Source organism: Schistocerca americana, chromosome 2 (assembly GCF_021461395.2).
Source record: "Schistocerca americana isolate TAMUIC-IGC-003095 chromosome 2, iqSchAmer2.1, whole genome shotgun sequence".
NCBI lineage: Eukaryota > Metazoa > Arthropoda > Insecta > Orthoptera > Acrididae > Schistocerca > Schistocerca americana.
Genome location: NC_060120.1, coordinates 174,025,419 through 174,039,068, shown reverse-complemented (window position 1 = coordinate 174,039,068; position 13,650 = coordinate 174,025,419). Strand labels below are relative to the sequence as shown.

General features: G+C 41.5%; 1 protein-coding gene across 1 annotated transcript in view; it reads right to left on the bottom strand.

Annotated features, from left to right (window-relative positions):
• LOC124593852 (voltage-dependent T-type calcium channel subunit alpha-1G-like) overlaps positions 1-13,650 on the bottom strand; it is a 324,472-nt gene that overhangs the window by 267,338 nt on the left and 43,484 nt on the right. Inside the window, exon 3 of the mRNA XM_047132199.1 lies at positions 12,287-12,384. Within this exon, the coding sequence (XP_046988155.1) occupies positions 12,287-12,384 (98 nt within the window). The remainder of the gene's footprint in view (positions 1-12,286; positions 12,385-13,650) is intronic.

The following is a 13,650-nucleotide window of genomic DNA, read 5'->3' as shown; positions in this document are numbered from 1 at the left end:
TGTCCTGAGGGACCCCTTCCTGACGTGAGAAGCGAGAGGTAATTTGTCTCTGGCTGGGAGTGGGGACCAATGTTCCTGGTGGATGGGAAGACATCGATTCCAAAGTAGGTGTGGGGGAAGCAGCAAGAGCGAAACTGCCAACTATCAGGAGGACAGGTACGGTTGAGGAGCCCTGAGGCCCTACTGTAGGATGTGTAATGGGTGGGGAACATCGTTGCCAAAGAAGGCGATTTCGTCATAGCCGTAGCATGTGACATTGTTTGACAGGTGCGTATTCTTGTATTTTTTCCTCTCTCTGGTAAATAGCGCACACAGGTGAGCAGGGCGAATGATACTTTCCATAACTGCCACAGATGGGGCTAGCGTTGCGACGCAAAGACATGTGCCAGAATTTCAAGCACTGGAAGCACCTTTTGGGAGGGGGGGGGGGGGGGGGGAAGGAGTGGAGAATATACGGTTCCACATTGCATCGGTATACCATCACCTTAACCATTTCAGGAAATGAATCTCGATCAGCCACGTAAAAGGCACTGGTAGCGCCCCTGTTGTCCTTTGGCCCCCAATGTACACGATGAACAAAGCGTACTTCCCGTTGCTCTAAGTTTGCACGTAGCTTATCATCGGATAGCAGGAGCACCTCTCTATGGAAATAATGCACTGAACAATATTTAGACTAGTAGCTGGGGTATCTCGTGTAGCTCAAGGAGCTGTTATGAGACTGTATGGTAGTTAGGATAAAAGGATAAGCTTTAAAGTATAAGAAGTAAAAAAAATTATAGAAAACATATTATAGCTATTTACAGTTCTTGCTAAAGTATAAGAGATGAAAAAAATATTGAAAACATGTTCTAACTATTGACAATACTTGTCTATTAACAACATTTTTCGTTTTGTTATTCGGGTTATATATGTACAAGTTTTTCGAATTTCCTACTCGAGAGCAAGTTACGTATAGTTGACCGTGAGAGAAGCAGGAGTCTTTGACGCTGACGCCGCAATATTTTGAAGTTTGTCCTTGCATTTTGTTGATTGTAAAACTGTACGCTAATTTTACTGGAAATTGCAATCTTTTAAATTCGAATCGCAGTTCAGTAGGGATCAGTGGTACTCTGGGGATACATAGTGTGTGTCCTTTGTACTTTCCAGTCATAAGTTCGGCTTCGACGATGTTATTTGCAAGCTGTTCATCCTTGTTCCATTACGTAGTTTGGTGAGTTGAGATTTCTGAGTAATATGATCGTAGATCTATTTTTAAGTCTAAAGCAGTGTAGTGGCATTCCTGGTATCTGCAAATACTTTAGAGATTCTGTAAGGAAGTTCACTCATTCCTCAACGTTTACCATCGTGTCGATCAATTTGTATATTCTCTCTTCACCGGGAATTTTCTTTTGAGTAGTGAAGTGGATATTGTCAATAATATTATTCTTAGTTGCAAAAGTTGCCCTTTCAAACAGCCAGTCCGGACTAGTGTAGTTGTGAACAATGTTTGGATAAGTTTGGTCGAAGAGTTCGTTTTCAGTAGTGGCTACGTTGTAGAAATCACTATTGAGTTTACTAAGGCCGGTCGGCTGGTCAGTAGAATATTTGCCTTGGGCTATTTGTAAAAGTTGTTGATCAAATATGCTGTTGTTTCGTCTTTGGATTGTGCAACTCTCATATTTCTTGTTACTCGCAGTATTTATATGTGTGGCCAGAGATGTGATACTTTTTAAGCATGCATTGATCTCGTCTACTGGTGTTGGTTTGGGGATAACTGGAAGTGTTGTCGAAAATTTGCTGAGGGAATGAGTAGAGCTCCTCCCATCCCTTCAGGGTTTCCTCGCAAGTCTTGTAATGTTCTGTTCTTGGCTTCGACTAATTTTTTTATGTTCCATTGTGCATTCGTTCTTTGCCAGCAATAGATTTATTAGAAAAATTTTCCCTCTGCCGTCTGGTGCTTCCAAGTAAATAATTCCGCCAGTGTTGTTGTCGATCCGGTGCATGATAACATTGCAAATTTCCTTTTGATTGTCATTAAAGAGTAGTTTCTTGTGAGCAATGTATTGAAGTAGTTCGTTAATGTTGTATTTTTTTTTCCTTTGTAATTTCAAAGTTAGAACACTGATAGCATGTTTTCGTGGTGCTTGCATCCAAAGTTGTACTGAGGTCTGGTTGTTTATTGGCAAACATTTACCTTCTAGGCCAGTCGTTCCCAACCTTTCTTAGACCACTGTACCTGAGCACAGTCTGACATTTGCTAACAACTCCCCCTCCTCCCTCCTGCCGTCTGTTGCGCTCCCCCCCCCCCCCCCCAAACCTCCCTCCCACACATTATCACCAACATTGGCACCTAATTAAACTGTAGAACGAAAAAGACTTTTCTTGGAACACTTAAAGTTTTAAAATGTTGAATGATGTTTAGTTTGTGTGTGTGTGTGGGGGGGGGGGGGGGGGGAGGGGTGTCAGAATGAATAACGAAGGAATTTGTGGTGCATCGCAAATGCTACCCAAAACTCTTTCTGAGATAAGAAAGCAAACTATTTGCAGTGAGAGTAGACACTTGTTACAAAACATACTTCCCATGCATTACTCCTCTCCATTCTGGCACTTGCTTGATCTGCACACTGCAACCCCATTTAAAATTAAACAAGTTCAGGTGTGTGCGCTATAATTACTGTCCGTAAATCACTTGATTGCAGCACACCTTGCTTATGAACTTGCAGAAATTGGAAGACTTCAGGCTGTTAATCCTTTGTGTCTGAGCACTCTAGTAATAATACCTTGTACAGCACTATAGTATTCCTTATGCAGTGACTGATGTGCTGTACTATCAATTAATTCATTTATCTATTTCGAATCAAGTGATGAAGCAATTTATGGACTACTGCAGGTATTATTTACAACTTGAAGAAGACATTTTCTTGAGATATTTAGCATGTTTTACGTATTTATCTCACTTTTATCTAAGGGGCAAAACACAACATATGTGAGTAGTGGGTGAGCTGTGTGAGGAACCTGTAAACTCCACCGCATTAATGCCACTAATCGAGAAAAAGTAATTATTGATAACTTATATAATCAATGTTAGAGTCCTAGAAAATTGTGGTAATAGCAACGATCTCTTGAAAATAATTTAGTTTTGTGACTGAAACGGAATAGTGTCCTTTACTTTTTACTCCTCAGAAAATTTGGTTTTACCCCTCAGTGCTAATTACTCCCAATTTGGGAACCACTGTTGTAGGTGAACGAGTGTTTCCTTGAAGATGTCTCCGTTTAATTCTATTTAGTCAGTTCAGGATGATACAGCATGTCATCACTCTTACTCTCTTCGAATTATAACAAAATGTAAGCCAACGAGTCCAAAACAGGCTATGGAACTCTCTTCGAAGGCGTCCCATATTTGTTTTGTATTCGATGCCTTACATTTTGTTAGAATTAAGGCGAGTAAGCCTCTTATTTGTTCAGCTGAGGCTGTGAGTGAAGCGTCTTGTGGTGTTAATACCAGCTGGTTGTCGTTTTCCAGTAGTCTTAAGCATGGCATGCTTCTCTGTACGCCTCGCACAGGTAACCGTCAACAGCCTTGAGATCTATGAAAGTTATTAGTCCCCGTATTTCATATTGCAACATTCGGCGTTGTTTGGATGTACGGCGTGTACTCGACCTAGTGCGCCAGTTTTCATGATTCCTGAGTGATCTTCTACTGGAATTTCTTATTTTCGTCTTTGAAATACTTTTCTTCTTGTTTTTCACGTATAGTAGGTAGGGACGTCGACATTAGTAATGTTTTCGCTAATGCTCCATTTGGCACTGTTGGTAAAAATCTGTTAATGCTGTGTTCTTAGGCGGTTCACTTGTAGTCTTTCTGGCGGTGTCTTTTGTGAAGTAAACACTCTGTCCTTTTTTTTTCGCTGCCTTTGGCTATTTGAAATACTGCCGTGTCACTGACTTCACATACAAACAGATATATTTGAACTGCTGTAGTCTACGTTTATGTGTATTTGGAACATTTTGGATAGTGTGTCAATAGCATTTTCCATTGATTATCTATTTACAGTTCGTCACTGCCTCGTATTCGTATTTCTGTTGTGAAGCCACCTTTTCTGGGTGATCGACTTCTGTACTTGGGATAGCCATCAACACCGGTTTGTGCGTCTCCAAGTATGGTTTGTGCCATTTTCTTGTACATTTTCCATCATTCGTGGCGAATCGGGTTTAAAGGCCCACATGGTCCGTGGCTCATGCTTTTCACTACTGTGTCGCACAGTTCCAGAGCTTCTTAGGGATTGGAAAATTCAGCTTGGATGATTTTGCCGATATTCGTGAGATGAATTCTGTTGTGTGGCCATACGACATTGTGAGAGGTAGTCCTCGATTTTGCCGTTCGATTGTGTACATCCAGCATCTAACGAATGAAAGGTATGGTACTTTTGTGAACACTTCAATAAATATCATTTGTTTTTGTCGGAAAACTCGGGCTATTATGTCTTGTCGATGCATGGGGGCTTGTCCGTGTCTTAGTCTGTTGTTCTTTGATTTCTGGCCACGACGAATTGCATGTGAACGTTATGAAGAGTTCAGGTCGTCCATATTTTCTTATGTAGGTCATACCATCTTCAGTGTATTCGTGCTTGTATCTCAGACTTCCTATGTATGATGAGGGTAAGATCACCATTGTTCCAATGTCATCAGTGTCTCCGTCATTTATGACTGCGTCTCGAAGATGGATGTATTCTTCCGTGCGTAGTTTCTTCTGATTCAGTCTTACGTAAATCATCCGTTCCGCTTCTGTTTTTGCATATATATCTTCCAGGAGTTGTTAGAATAAACGGCGAGCGTTGAGAATGTGGTTGTATGTTTTATTGTCTTTGATAATCAAGCGGTAAACCTAGAACTCCGTGGAAGTGACTTTTTCGTTTGTTTCTACGCCTGGTTCAGGTTGAATCTGTTTCACATTAAAATGATATCGGTCATTTCCGTGCAGAAATATTAGCAGATCCCGGAGGGCAACATATGAACGGTGTATCTCTGCAGTGGGTTGTAGTCCTTCTCTTCTTCGTTGTACATTTATGTCACGCCTTTCTATTTTCATTGTCCATAATTACGATGGCGACTTCATCTGTCTGAGGTGCATTAAAGCGACGTTCGTATTCTCCAAGTGGTCTTTTGTCGGCTCGAATTATAACTTTATAACCATCAGAAATCATTCGGCCTAGTGCAGTTTTGAATATGTGAATCAATTGATCGTATTTGTGTAAGATTCTCTGAGCATCTGGGACTACTTCTCCTCTCATTCCACAGATATTTGTGCATCGTTGAACAATTTCTGTTTCTTCATTTTGGACGAAATATGCTTGCAGGAATTTATGGTGTTCGTTGCGTAGTGGTAGTAATGACCCCATGTTGTGATAGATTTTTCCTTGGATGGAAAAAAAAATCATAATCTATTTCATCTCTGTTAGTGTTGATCGATGTGACATCGAAATAAGTCATTTGGAAGCATGTGATGTACGCTTTTATATTTTGAAGGTGTTTTGATTTGGAGTTTCTGTGGTCATGCAACGTCAAAATTTTAGGGCAGGTGTTTATAGTGGTGGTAATCGAATTTTTCCATTCATGCAACATAATCCAGGTTTTTCGCATTTCAAGACTGACAGATGTTTTCCATTTTTATGATTATGACTTGTTTGTCCCTGTTATATTCCTTCATCGGGTCATAGTGGAATGCTTCATTTGTTAGGTTGTACTGTTTACCTGTGCCGGCGGTTCTAGCCGCTACAGTTTGGAACCGCGCGACCGCTACGGTCGCAGGTTCGAATCCTGCCTCGGGCATGGATGTGTGTGATGTCCTTAGGTTAGTTAGGTTTAAGTAGTTCTAAGTTCTAGGGGACTCATGACCACAGCAGTTAAGTCCCATAGTGCTCAGAGCCATTTGAACCATTTTTGTTTACCTGTCCTCGTCCGCCCCTCTCGTATGGTGATATTTTAATGGCTGGTTTGAGTTCACAATCGTTTATTACGAGATTGTGTCGCAATTCTTGATTCTTCAAAAAAAAAAAAAAAAAAAAAAATTGTTCAAATGGCTCTGAGCACTATGGGACTTAACATCTACGGTCATCAGTCCCCTAGAACTTAGAACTACTTAAACCTAACTAACCCAAGGACATCACACAATACCCAGTCATCACGAGGCAGAGAAAATCCCTGACCCCGCCGGGAATCGAACCCGGGAACCCGGGCGTGGGAAGCGAGAACGCTACCGCACGACCACGAGCTGCGGACCTTGATTCTTCAATCCGATAGTTTCGTTGTTCTTCGGTTTCTCTGTTTCTCATGGTGCTCATTGTCGTTCGTCGGGAATTTAAACATGCTTCGCGCATTTTGTCTGTTTCGTTTCCTCGCTGTTTTGCTTCAGAACTGGCAAGATCTCCTCCTCTTTTGCGGTTGAGCATTGTCTAAAATATAAGGCAAATCGACTTCCTATTAACAAATACACTAAGTGCACTTAACATGCTTTTCACACTTTATTTTCGGTTTATATTCAGTCCACTGCACCACATTGACCACTCACTCTTGTTTGCTTTTATTCACTCATTCGTCTATTTGTCGGTTCCTCCCTTCGTCACTGATAATAAACTGACTTTCAAACACACGATGGGTCTTGCTTTATGTACTCCTACCTATGTAGACCCCCCCGCCCAAATGGGAATTACAGAACATACCAGAAGGCTTCGAATTGTCCACAACGTTCCAGAACATTTCACAACAGTCGAGAGTGTTCTGGAATGGTCCACAATGATCTGGGAAGTTCAGAGACGTTCCCGGACATTGTGGAATCTTCCCGAATATTCCAGACTATTCCCAAATATTCCAGAACATCCTGGATCATTGTGGAAAATTCTGGAACATTCTGGAGTGATGTGGATTGGTCTCGAATACTCTCGAATGTTCTGGAATGTTCTCGGATACTCTCGCATGTTCTGAAATGGTCTAGAATTTCTAGAGGGGAAACTTTCCAGCTCTTATATCTTCAAAAACATGCCCTTCAGGTAAAAACGGGAACCTTCTTCATTGAAGAGGATAGAGGGCTACATACAGTTCCGTTTATCGTATCGGGAATCGTTTCTGAGGTTTAGTGGCACGCACACTGTACACTTACTTTTACAATATATATACTGATTATGGGGACTGACGGTCACAGGTATGTCACTAAGGTTGTTACAAGCGAGCAGCGCCCGTGACTGGGCAGAGGATGCTTTTTTGATCAAAATTGACCTATTTTTCATTTTAGAGATGGTAGTCACTTCCCCAAACTTGTCACCTAAGTTCTTCACAAAGAATGAGGGCTTTGTGGCCAAGAAGAAATCCCCATCAGTTCTTGTGCAAACTAACTATTGGGGGGAGTATTTGTCTGTTTGCCGCTTACCCCTACGTTCCCCCACGGTGCCGCCATGGAAGTCACATCTCTCTGCATTAAATGGAGGACTTTTCTACCAAAGACACTGCTGGACCATTATGGGCATCAGCAAGAAATAGCTTCATCCGCCATCGAGCCACCAACTCTGAACGGGGGCTCTCCCCATGGGCGCCACCCAGTCTCAGCAATGGCTACCTGGCCGGTAGTCTGTTGCTTGGAATCCCCGAGCCCCAGTGACGATGGACATGCACCTCTTCGCATACATGGCGAGTCAGGCACCAACAGTGCGATACTTATGTAAGTCTGCAGGCTTTCGGGGCCGTTGTCACTGAAGTTAAAATCTTGTGGGTTATTAGGCCGCTTCGTATTTCTTCTAAAATTATTTACGTTTCGACCCCTCTGCTGGGATCTTCCTCAGGGTCTTCCGGTGTGAACTACTATTGATCCTGTCGAGGATCCCAGCAGAGGGGTCGAAACGTCGATCATTTTAGAAGAAATATGACGCGACCTAATAACTCAGAAGATTTTAACTTCAGTGCCATACTGGCTTCGTCATGGTGCTACCACCTTGCAGGTGCTCGATGACCCGCCCACAATGGGATGGCTACCATTCTGGGTTTATTAAAGGGAAGGATGCAAAGGTGGAAAGGCGCACACGGCATTGGGCGACATTCCCTGCACGATCCGCACTTCTGGAGAATTTTGAAAATTGGTGCCAGGTCAAACCTAACGATGGGGACCATGTATCTATTTAATGAAAAGCTGTAGAAAACGTCGGAAGTGGGAATTCGAGTCTCAGTCATGAACTAGGTCCAAGCAGTGTCAGCACCAAGAAAGCCATCCGATGGGATGGAGAGGCAGACGAGAAAGGGATAGTGGAAATATAAGCATGCAGTACGGAAAGACAGTAATGGTGCAAAGGCTGGGACTCCATGGCAGCCAACCACGTACTCACAGAAGACTTATGAACCCCCTGGGTTGATGGTCTGGGGTGCCATTTCATTGCACGACCTCTTTGGTTTTCACCTGCGGCACCCTTACAGCACAGCAATACTTCGACGATTTTCTACGCCCCGTTTATTTGCCCTCCATGGCAAGCCACGTCTGCCTGTGGGTGCATTTCAGGAAGATAATGTACACCCACAAACGGCGGAAGTTTCTACTGTTTGTCTTCGTGCTAGCCAAACCGTACCTTGGTCAGCAAGGTCACCTGATCTCTCCCAAATTCAGAACATTTGGAGTATTATGAGCTGAGCCCTCCAACAAGTTCTGGGTTGACTATCTAACTCTCTAATTGGACAGAATTGGACATGACACCCCTCAAGAGGACATACAAGAACTCTGTCAATCAATGCCAAGCCAGATAACTGCTCGCGTAAGAGATAGAGGTGGACCAACGCGTTCGTGAAGCTCTTTCTCTTAATAAGTCATCCAATTCTTCTGAGATTGTTATCATTTGCTTGTATATATATGTACGTCAAACCCACCAGTTTCCGTCCCGTTCGGATAACTATTTGGTGGTGCATTGTTTCTAGTCTTTTGAGTGAATTACGGTAATCTTAAAACTTTCCTTTACCTCCATCAAAAAACTTGAAAATATTTTTAAGATTTATGAATGGTGGGCTCCATTTTGTTCCCAAGTCGTGCAGCGACCGTAAACCATAAAATTACCTAATATTCAGCAACCAGTCGCAAAATCATGTTTTATTTACTCACTTTTGTAAATTGAAGAAGTGAATAAATAAAACATGGTTTTGCGACTGGATGCTGCATATTTGGTAATTTTATGGTTTACGGTCGCTGCACGACTTGGAAACAAAATGGAGCCCACCATTCATAAATCTTAAAAATATTTTCAAGTTTTTTGATGGAGGTAAAGGAAAGTTTGTGAAGCTTTTCAATCGACGCCACAGTTTCAGCCCTCTTAGCAGGCTGGAACTTAACTCGATAATAGCTGGTTTGAAACATTATGGCGTTTTCTAAACTCGATGACAATGAACACTTAAATTATGAGCCACATACTTAACTTGAGGATTTCATAACATGCTGATTAATGAAACCGACTGCAATCCATTCCAGGAGTCTGGTCCCAGTGTTCACTTGTGCTAGTCACTGTGTTCGATGAATCAAACAAAGACGAAACATTTCTTCATCACATTTATTACGTAAACCCAGATCACAAGCAGATTTCACAATAACTGCAAGCATCAACCATGTGTTTCCAGTGTTGTCAACCTAACTTTGGTAGGCAATCGTAAAAAATAGTGTACTGGAAGTCTAACTACCTACCTCAATTTCATCTAACTCAGAACTGCCTTTGGAGTCTCTTAAAAATCTTTATACAAGCGCCCCTCCCCCTGCCCGTTTGAGGGAGGTGATGCAACAAAAGCGAAATATAAATATATACTTCCCACTAAAATTAAGCTGCCTGATGGCTAGCACTATTTTAATCTAAACTATTTTTAACTTAAATGAGTTTGTATTTTGTCTCATAAATTAACCAAAATGCATATTAATGTGCTAGGAACAATGTAAGTGTATTTTTCCTTCCACAGCACGTTCTGACTTCTTAGTAAAGTAAAATAAACATAATTTTTACGAAATTTGAAGCGATTGTGAAATGACGCATAAAATGTCTTATCTTGAAGGAATTTTTGGGCAGATTTCACAACTGGTATTAGATTTTGCGAGTCTGTAATATTTCCGAAGTTCTGGAGAAATTAATATTTTTTACTGATATTGCGTTACTATCAGTGCAGCTGATGCACTCGGTTTATAATGATATGTATTAAACGTGTCCTTTTGTTCTTAACATCAGTTGAGTGACCGCTACTTTTAAAAATAGTTGTGTATTTGAATTTCAGTATCGCATCATGACTCTTTCGTTGATACGTGAAACAATACTTAGAAGTAGCCAAATGGACGGGTCCCAAATAAAACTTATAGTCTTATTATGATTTTAGTTGTTATTGATCTTCAGTTCATGGTAGCGAAATATCGCGTGACGAAGGTTTAGCTGGTTACAATATTCGAAATACAGACTCCTCACATAATTTCGGAAGCATTGTCCGGTATCTTGAAATCAGGAAGCAGTTAGGAATGATGTGCTGTTGTTATCAACAAATATTATGCATTAAAATAGAAATTATGTAATATCAATTTAGGTTAGGATCCAAGACTCTGTTGCTGGTTGTCGCGGTCAATTTTGCTTTAATAATCGATGTTGTTGTTGTGGTCTTCAGTCCAGAGACTTGTTTGATGCAGCTTTCCATGCTACTCTATCCTGTGCAAGCTTCTTCATCTCCCAGTACCTACTGCAACCTACAACCTTCTAAATCTGCTTTGTGTATTCATCTCTTGGTCTCCCTCTACGATATTTACCCTCCATGGTGCCCTTCAGCACTAAATTGGTATTCCTCTGATGCCTCAGAATATCCCCTACCAACCGATCCCTTCTTCTAGTCAAGTTGTGCCAAAAATTTCTCTTCTCTCTAATTCTATTCAATACCTCCTCATTAGTTATGTGGTCTACCCATCTAATCTTCAGCATTCTTCTGTAGCACCACATTTCGAAAGCTTCTATTCTCTTCTTGTTTAAACTATTTATTGTCCATGTTTCACTTCCATACATGACTACACTCCACACAAATACTTTCAGAAATGACTTCCTCACACTTAAATCTATACTCGATGTTAACAAATTTCTCTTCTTCAGTAACGCTTTCCTTGCCATTGCCAGTCTGCATTTTATATCCTCTCTACTTCGACCATCATCAGTTATTTTGCTCCCCAAATAGCAAAACTCATTTGCTACTTTAAGCGTCTCATTTCCTAATCTAATCCCCTCAGCATCACCCGATTTAATTCGACTACTTTCCATCATCCTCGTTTTGCTTTTGTTGATGTTCATCTTATATCCTCCTTTCAAGACACTGTCCATTCCGTTCAACTGCTCTTCCAAGTTCTTTGCTGTCTCTGACAGAATTACAGTGTCATCAGTGAACCTCAAAGTTTTTATTTCTTCTCCATGGATTTTAATACCTACTCCGATTTTTTCTTTTGTTTCCTTTACTGCTTGCTCAATATACAGATTGAATAACATCGGGGATAGGCTACAACCCTGTCTCACTCCCTACCCAACCACTGCTTCCCTTTCATGCCCCTCGACTTTTATAAGTGCCATCTGTTTCCTGTACAAACTGTAAATAGCCTTTCGCTCCCTTTATTTTACCACTGCCACCATCGGAATTTGAAAGAGAGTATTCCAGTCGACATATCATAAAGCGGTGTTAGAAAAATGAAGATGGAGCAGGCTATGATCTAATATCAAACGTCACCTGCTTTTATCCTACATTTTACTTTAGTACTTATATTTTCACATTGCAGTTTTTACAACACCACGAAGGGTAGACAGATAGGTGATGATGCTGAGAAAGCAGAGTATATAATCGTGAGAAACACCTATATTACAGTCTCAAGGGCGTTGAGTGCAGAAGTTTGCTCTCGGATTCATTTACTATATTTTTTTACATCGTCGTCCTATAAGGAATTCCATAATGGCTAAAAGCTTGCACTAAACGTGAATAACAAAAGCAGTATTCGGTTATTGTCGTAGCACCTAGAACTGGAATAAAATTGTCAGCGTTATAGAAAACAGTGTTAGAGAAAGTTAAAAGTTTCGATTAATCTACCATTATGCTGGGATGCGCCATTTAAGAGAAGAAATCATTTTTGGAGTGGGGGTAACCGAAAGTTGTATTTTCGTTACCTTACACTAGAGCTTTCTCTAGGTATTATACATGCTTCAAAATAAAAAGATTTTGGGTTATAAAGTTTCCTATAATAAACAATAGTGTCGTCGAGTGCGGCGTAGCGTGACGGAGTAGAACTCACTTGGTATCCTGTTGATAGCGCGCAGAGGCCGCAGCACGCGGATGGTTCGGATGGCGGACAGGTTCATGTTCTCCACGTTCAGGCAGTACTCCAGTGCCCTGGAACAAACAAGACAAGCAAAGTGCCGTAAGTACCTGTCTCTGCGGTTTTGGCAGGAAGGAAGATTACGAATGACCTAGAGCAAACTAACCTGTCTGATTCGACTAGTAGTCCAGTCAACAAAGGAAAATTAGAGGAAAAAAAATCGTGAAGTCGCAGATTTTTGTACAGTTGTAGGGAGTGTCGTAAACAACGTACTAAAAATCCCCACCGGCGGGGAGCAAGCATGTCGGAGTTTAAAGGTTACTTTCATTACGTTTCACTCGAATAAATCGAAATCCGCGGTTTCAAGTGAAAATGTTTCCGAGTACAAAATTGAACTAAATTAAATTACCTGCAGAAAAGTTCCTATTTCTATTTTCTCTAGGGCTAATACTTTCTGCGTTATAGGGGATATAAAACTCGCGGATTATTAAAAATAATGTCTTCATAGGATAAAATTAATGCTTATTGCTAAACGAAGTTGGTTAAGAACAAATATTAAATTTGTGCACCACTTGTGAGGGCAGTAGAGCCGTAATGATAAATTGGGTTTCGGGGCTGTAGCAGGGTGCAGAGGCCGGGAGTGGAGGGTAGAAGCGCGAGGGAAGACGGGTCGCCGGAATGTTGTCATGCAGCTCCCTCCATCATAGACCTGCGAAAGGTGATTCCCCAACCTGTCTACCACAAGGGACAACTACAGGATGTTTCACAAAGCTATATCGACCCTCCGCTTCGCGCCTTATGAATCACTGGCGATACAGCGTGCAGGCATACAAATTTATTTTCCTCAAAGTGCATTAACACTATGTTGAATATAGATATGAGTCACTAACGCCAGAAACGCATGTGGACAGAATCCACATAAATCTCTGCACACTGTTCTAAACTGCTAGTGCCGCCTGTACTGCAGCTGTAGCGTTCTTCGGGGAGAAGCCACCTTGTCTAACAACGAGCGCTGCTCGATTTTCAGGTTACAGACAGTCTATACCTCACCAGCATTTCTCGTCCAGTTGTCATAAGTGAGACGCGAAAATATTTCACTGAGCTTGTGTTTATAAGGTGGAGTTATTTACAGTTTGTTAAATGAGTACTTATTTGCGGTTCTTAAGTGAGTTCAAAAATGGCTCTGAGCACTATGGGACTCAACTTCTGAGGTCATTAGTCCCCTAGAACTTAGAACTAGTTTAACCTAACTAACCTAAGGACATCACAAACATCCATGCCCGAGGCAGGATTCGAACCTGCGACCGTAGCGGTCTTGCGATTCCAGACTGCAGCGCCTT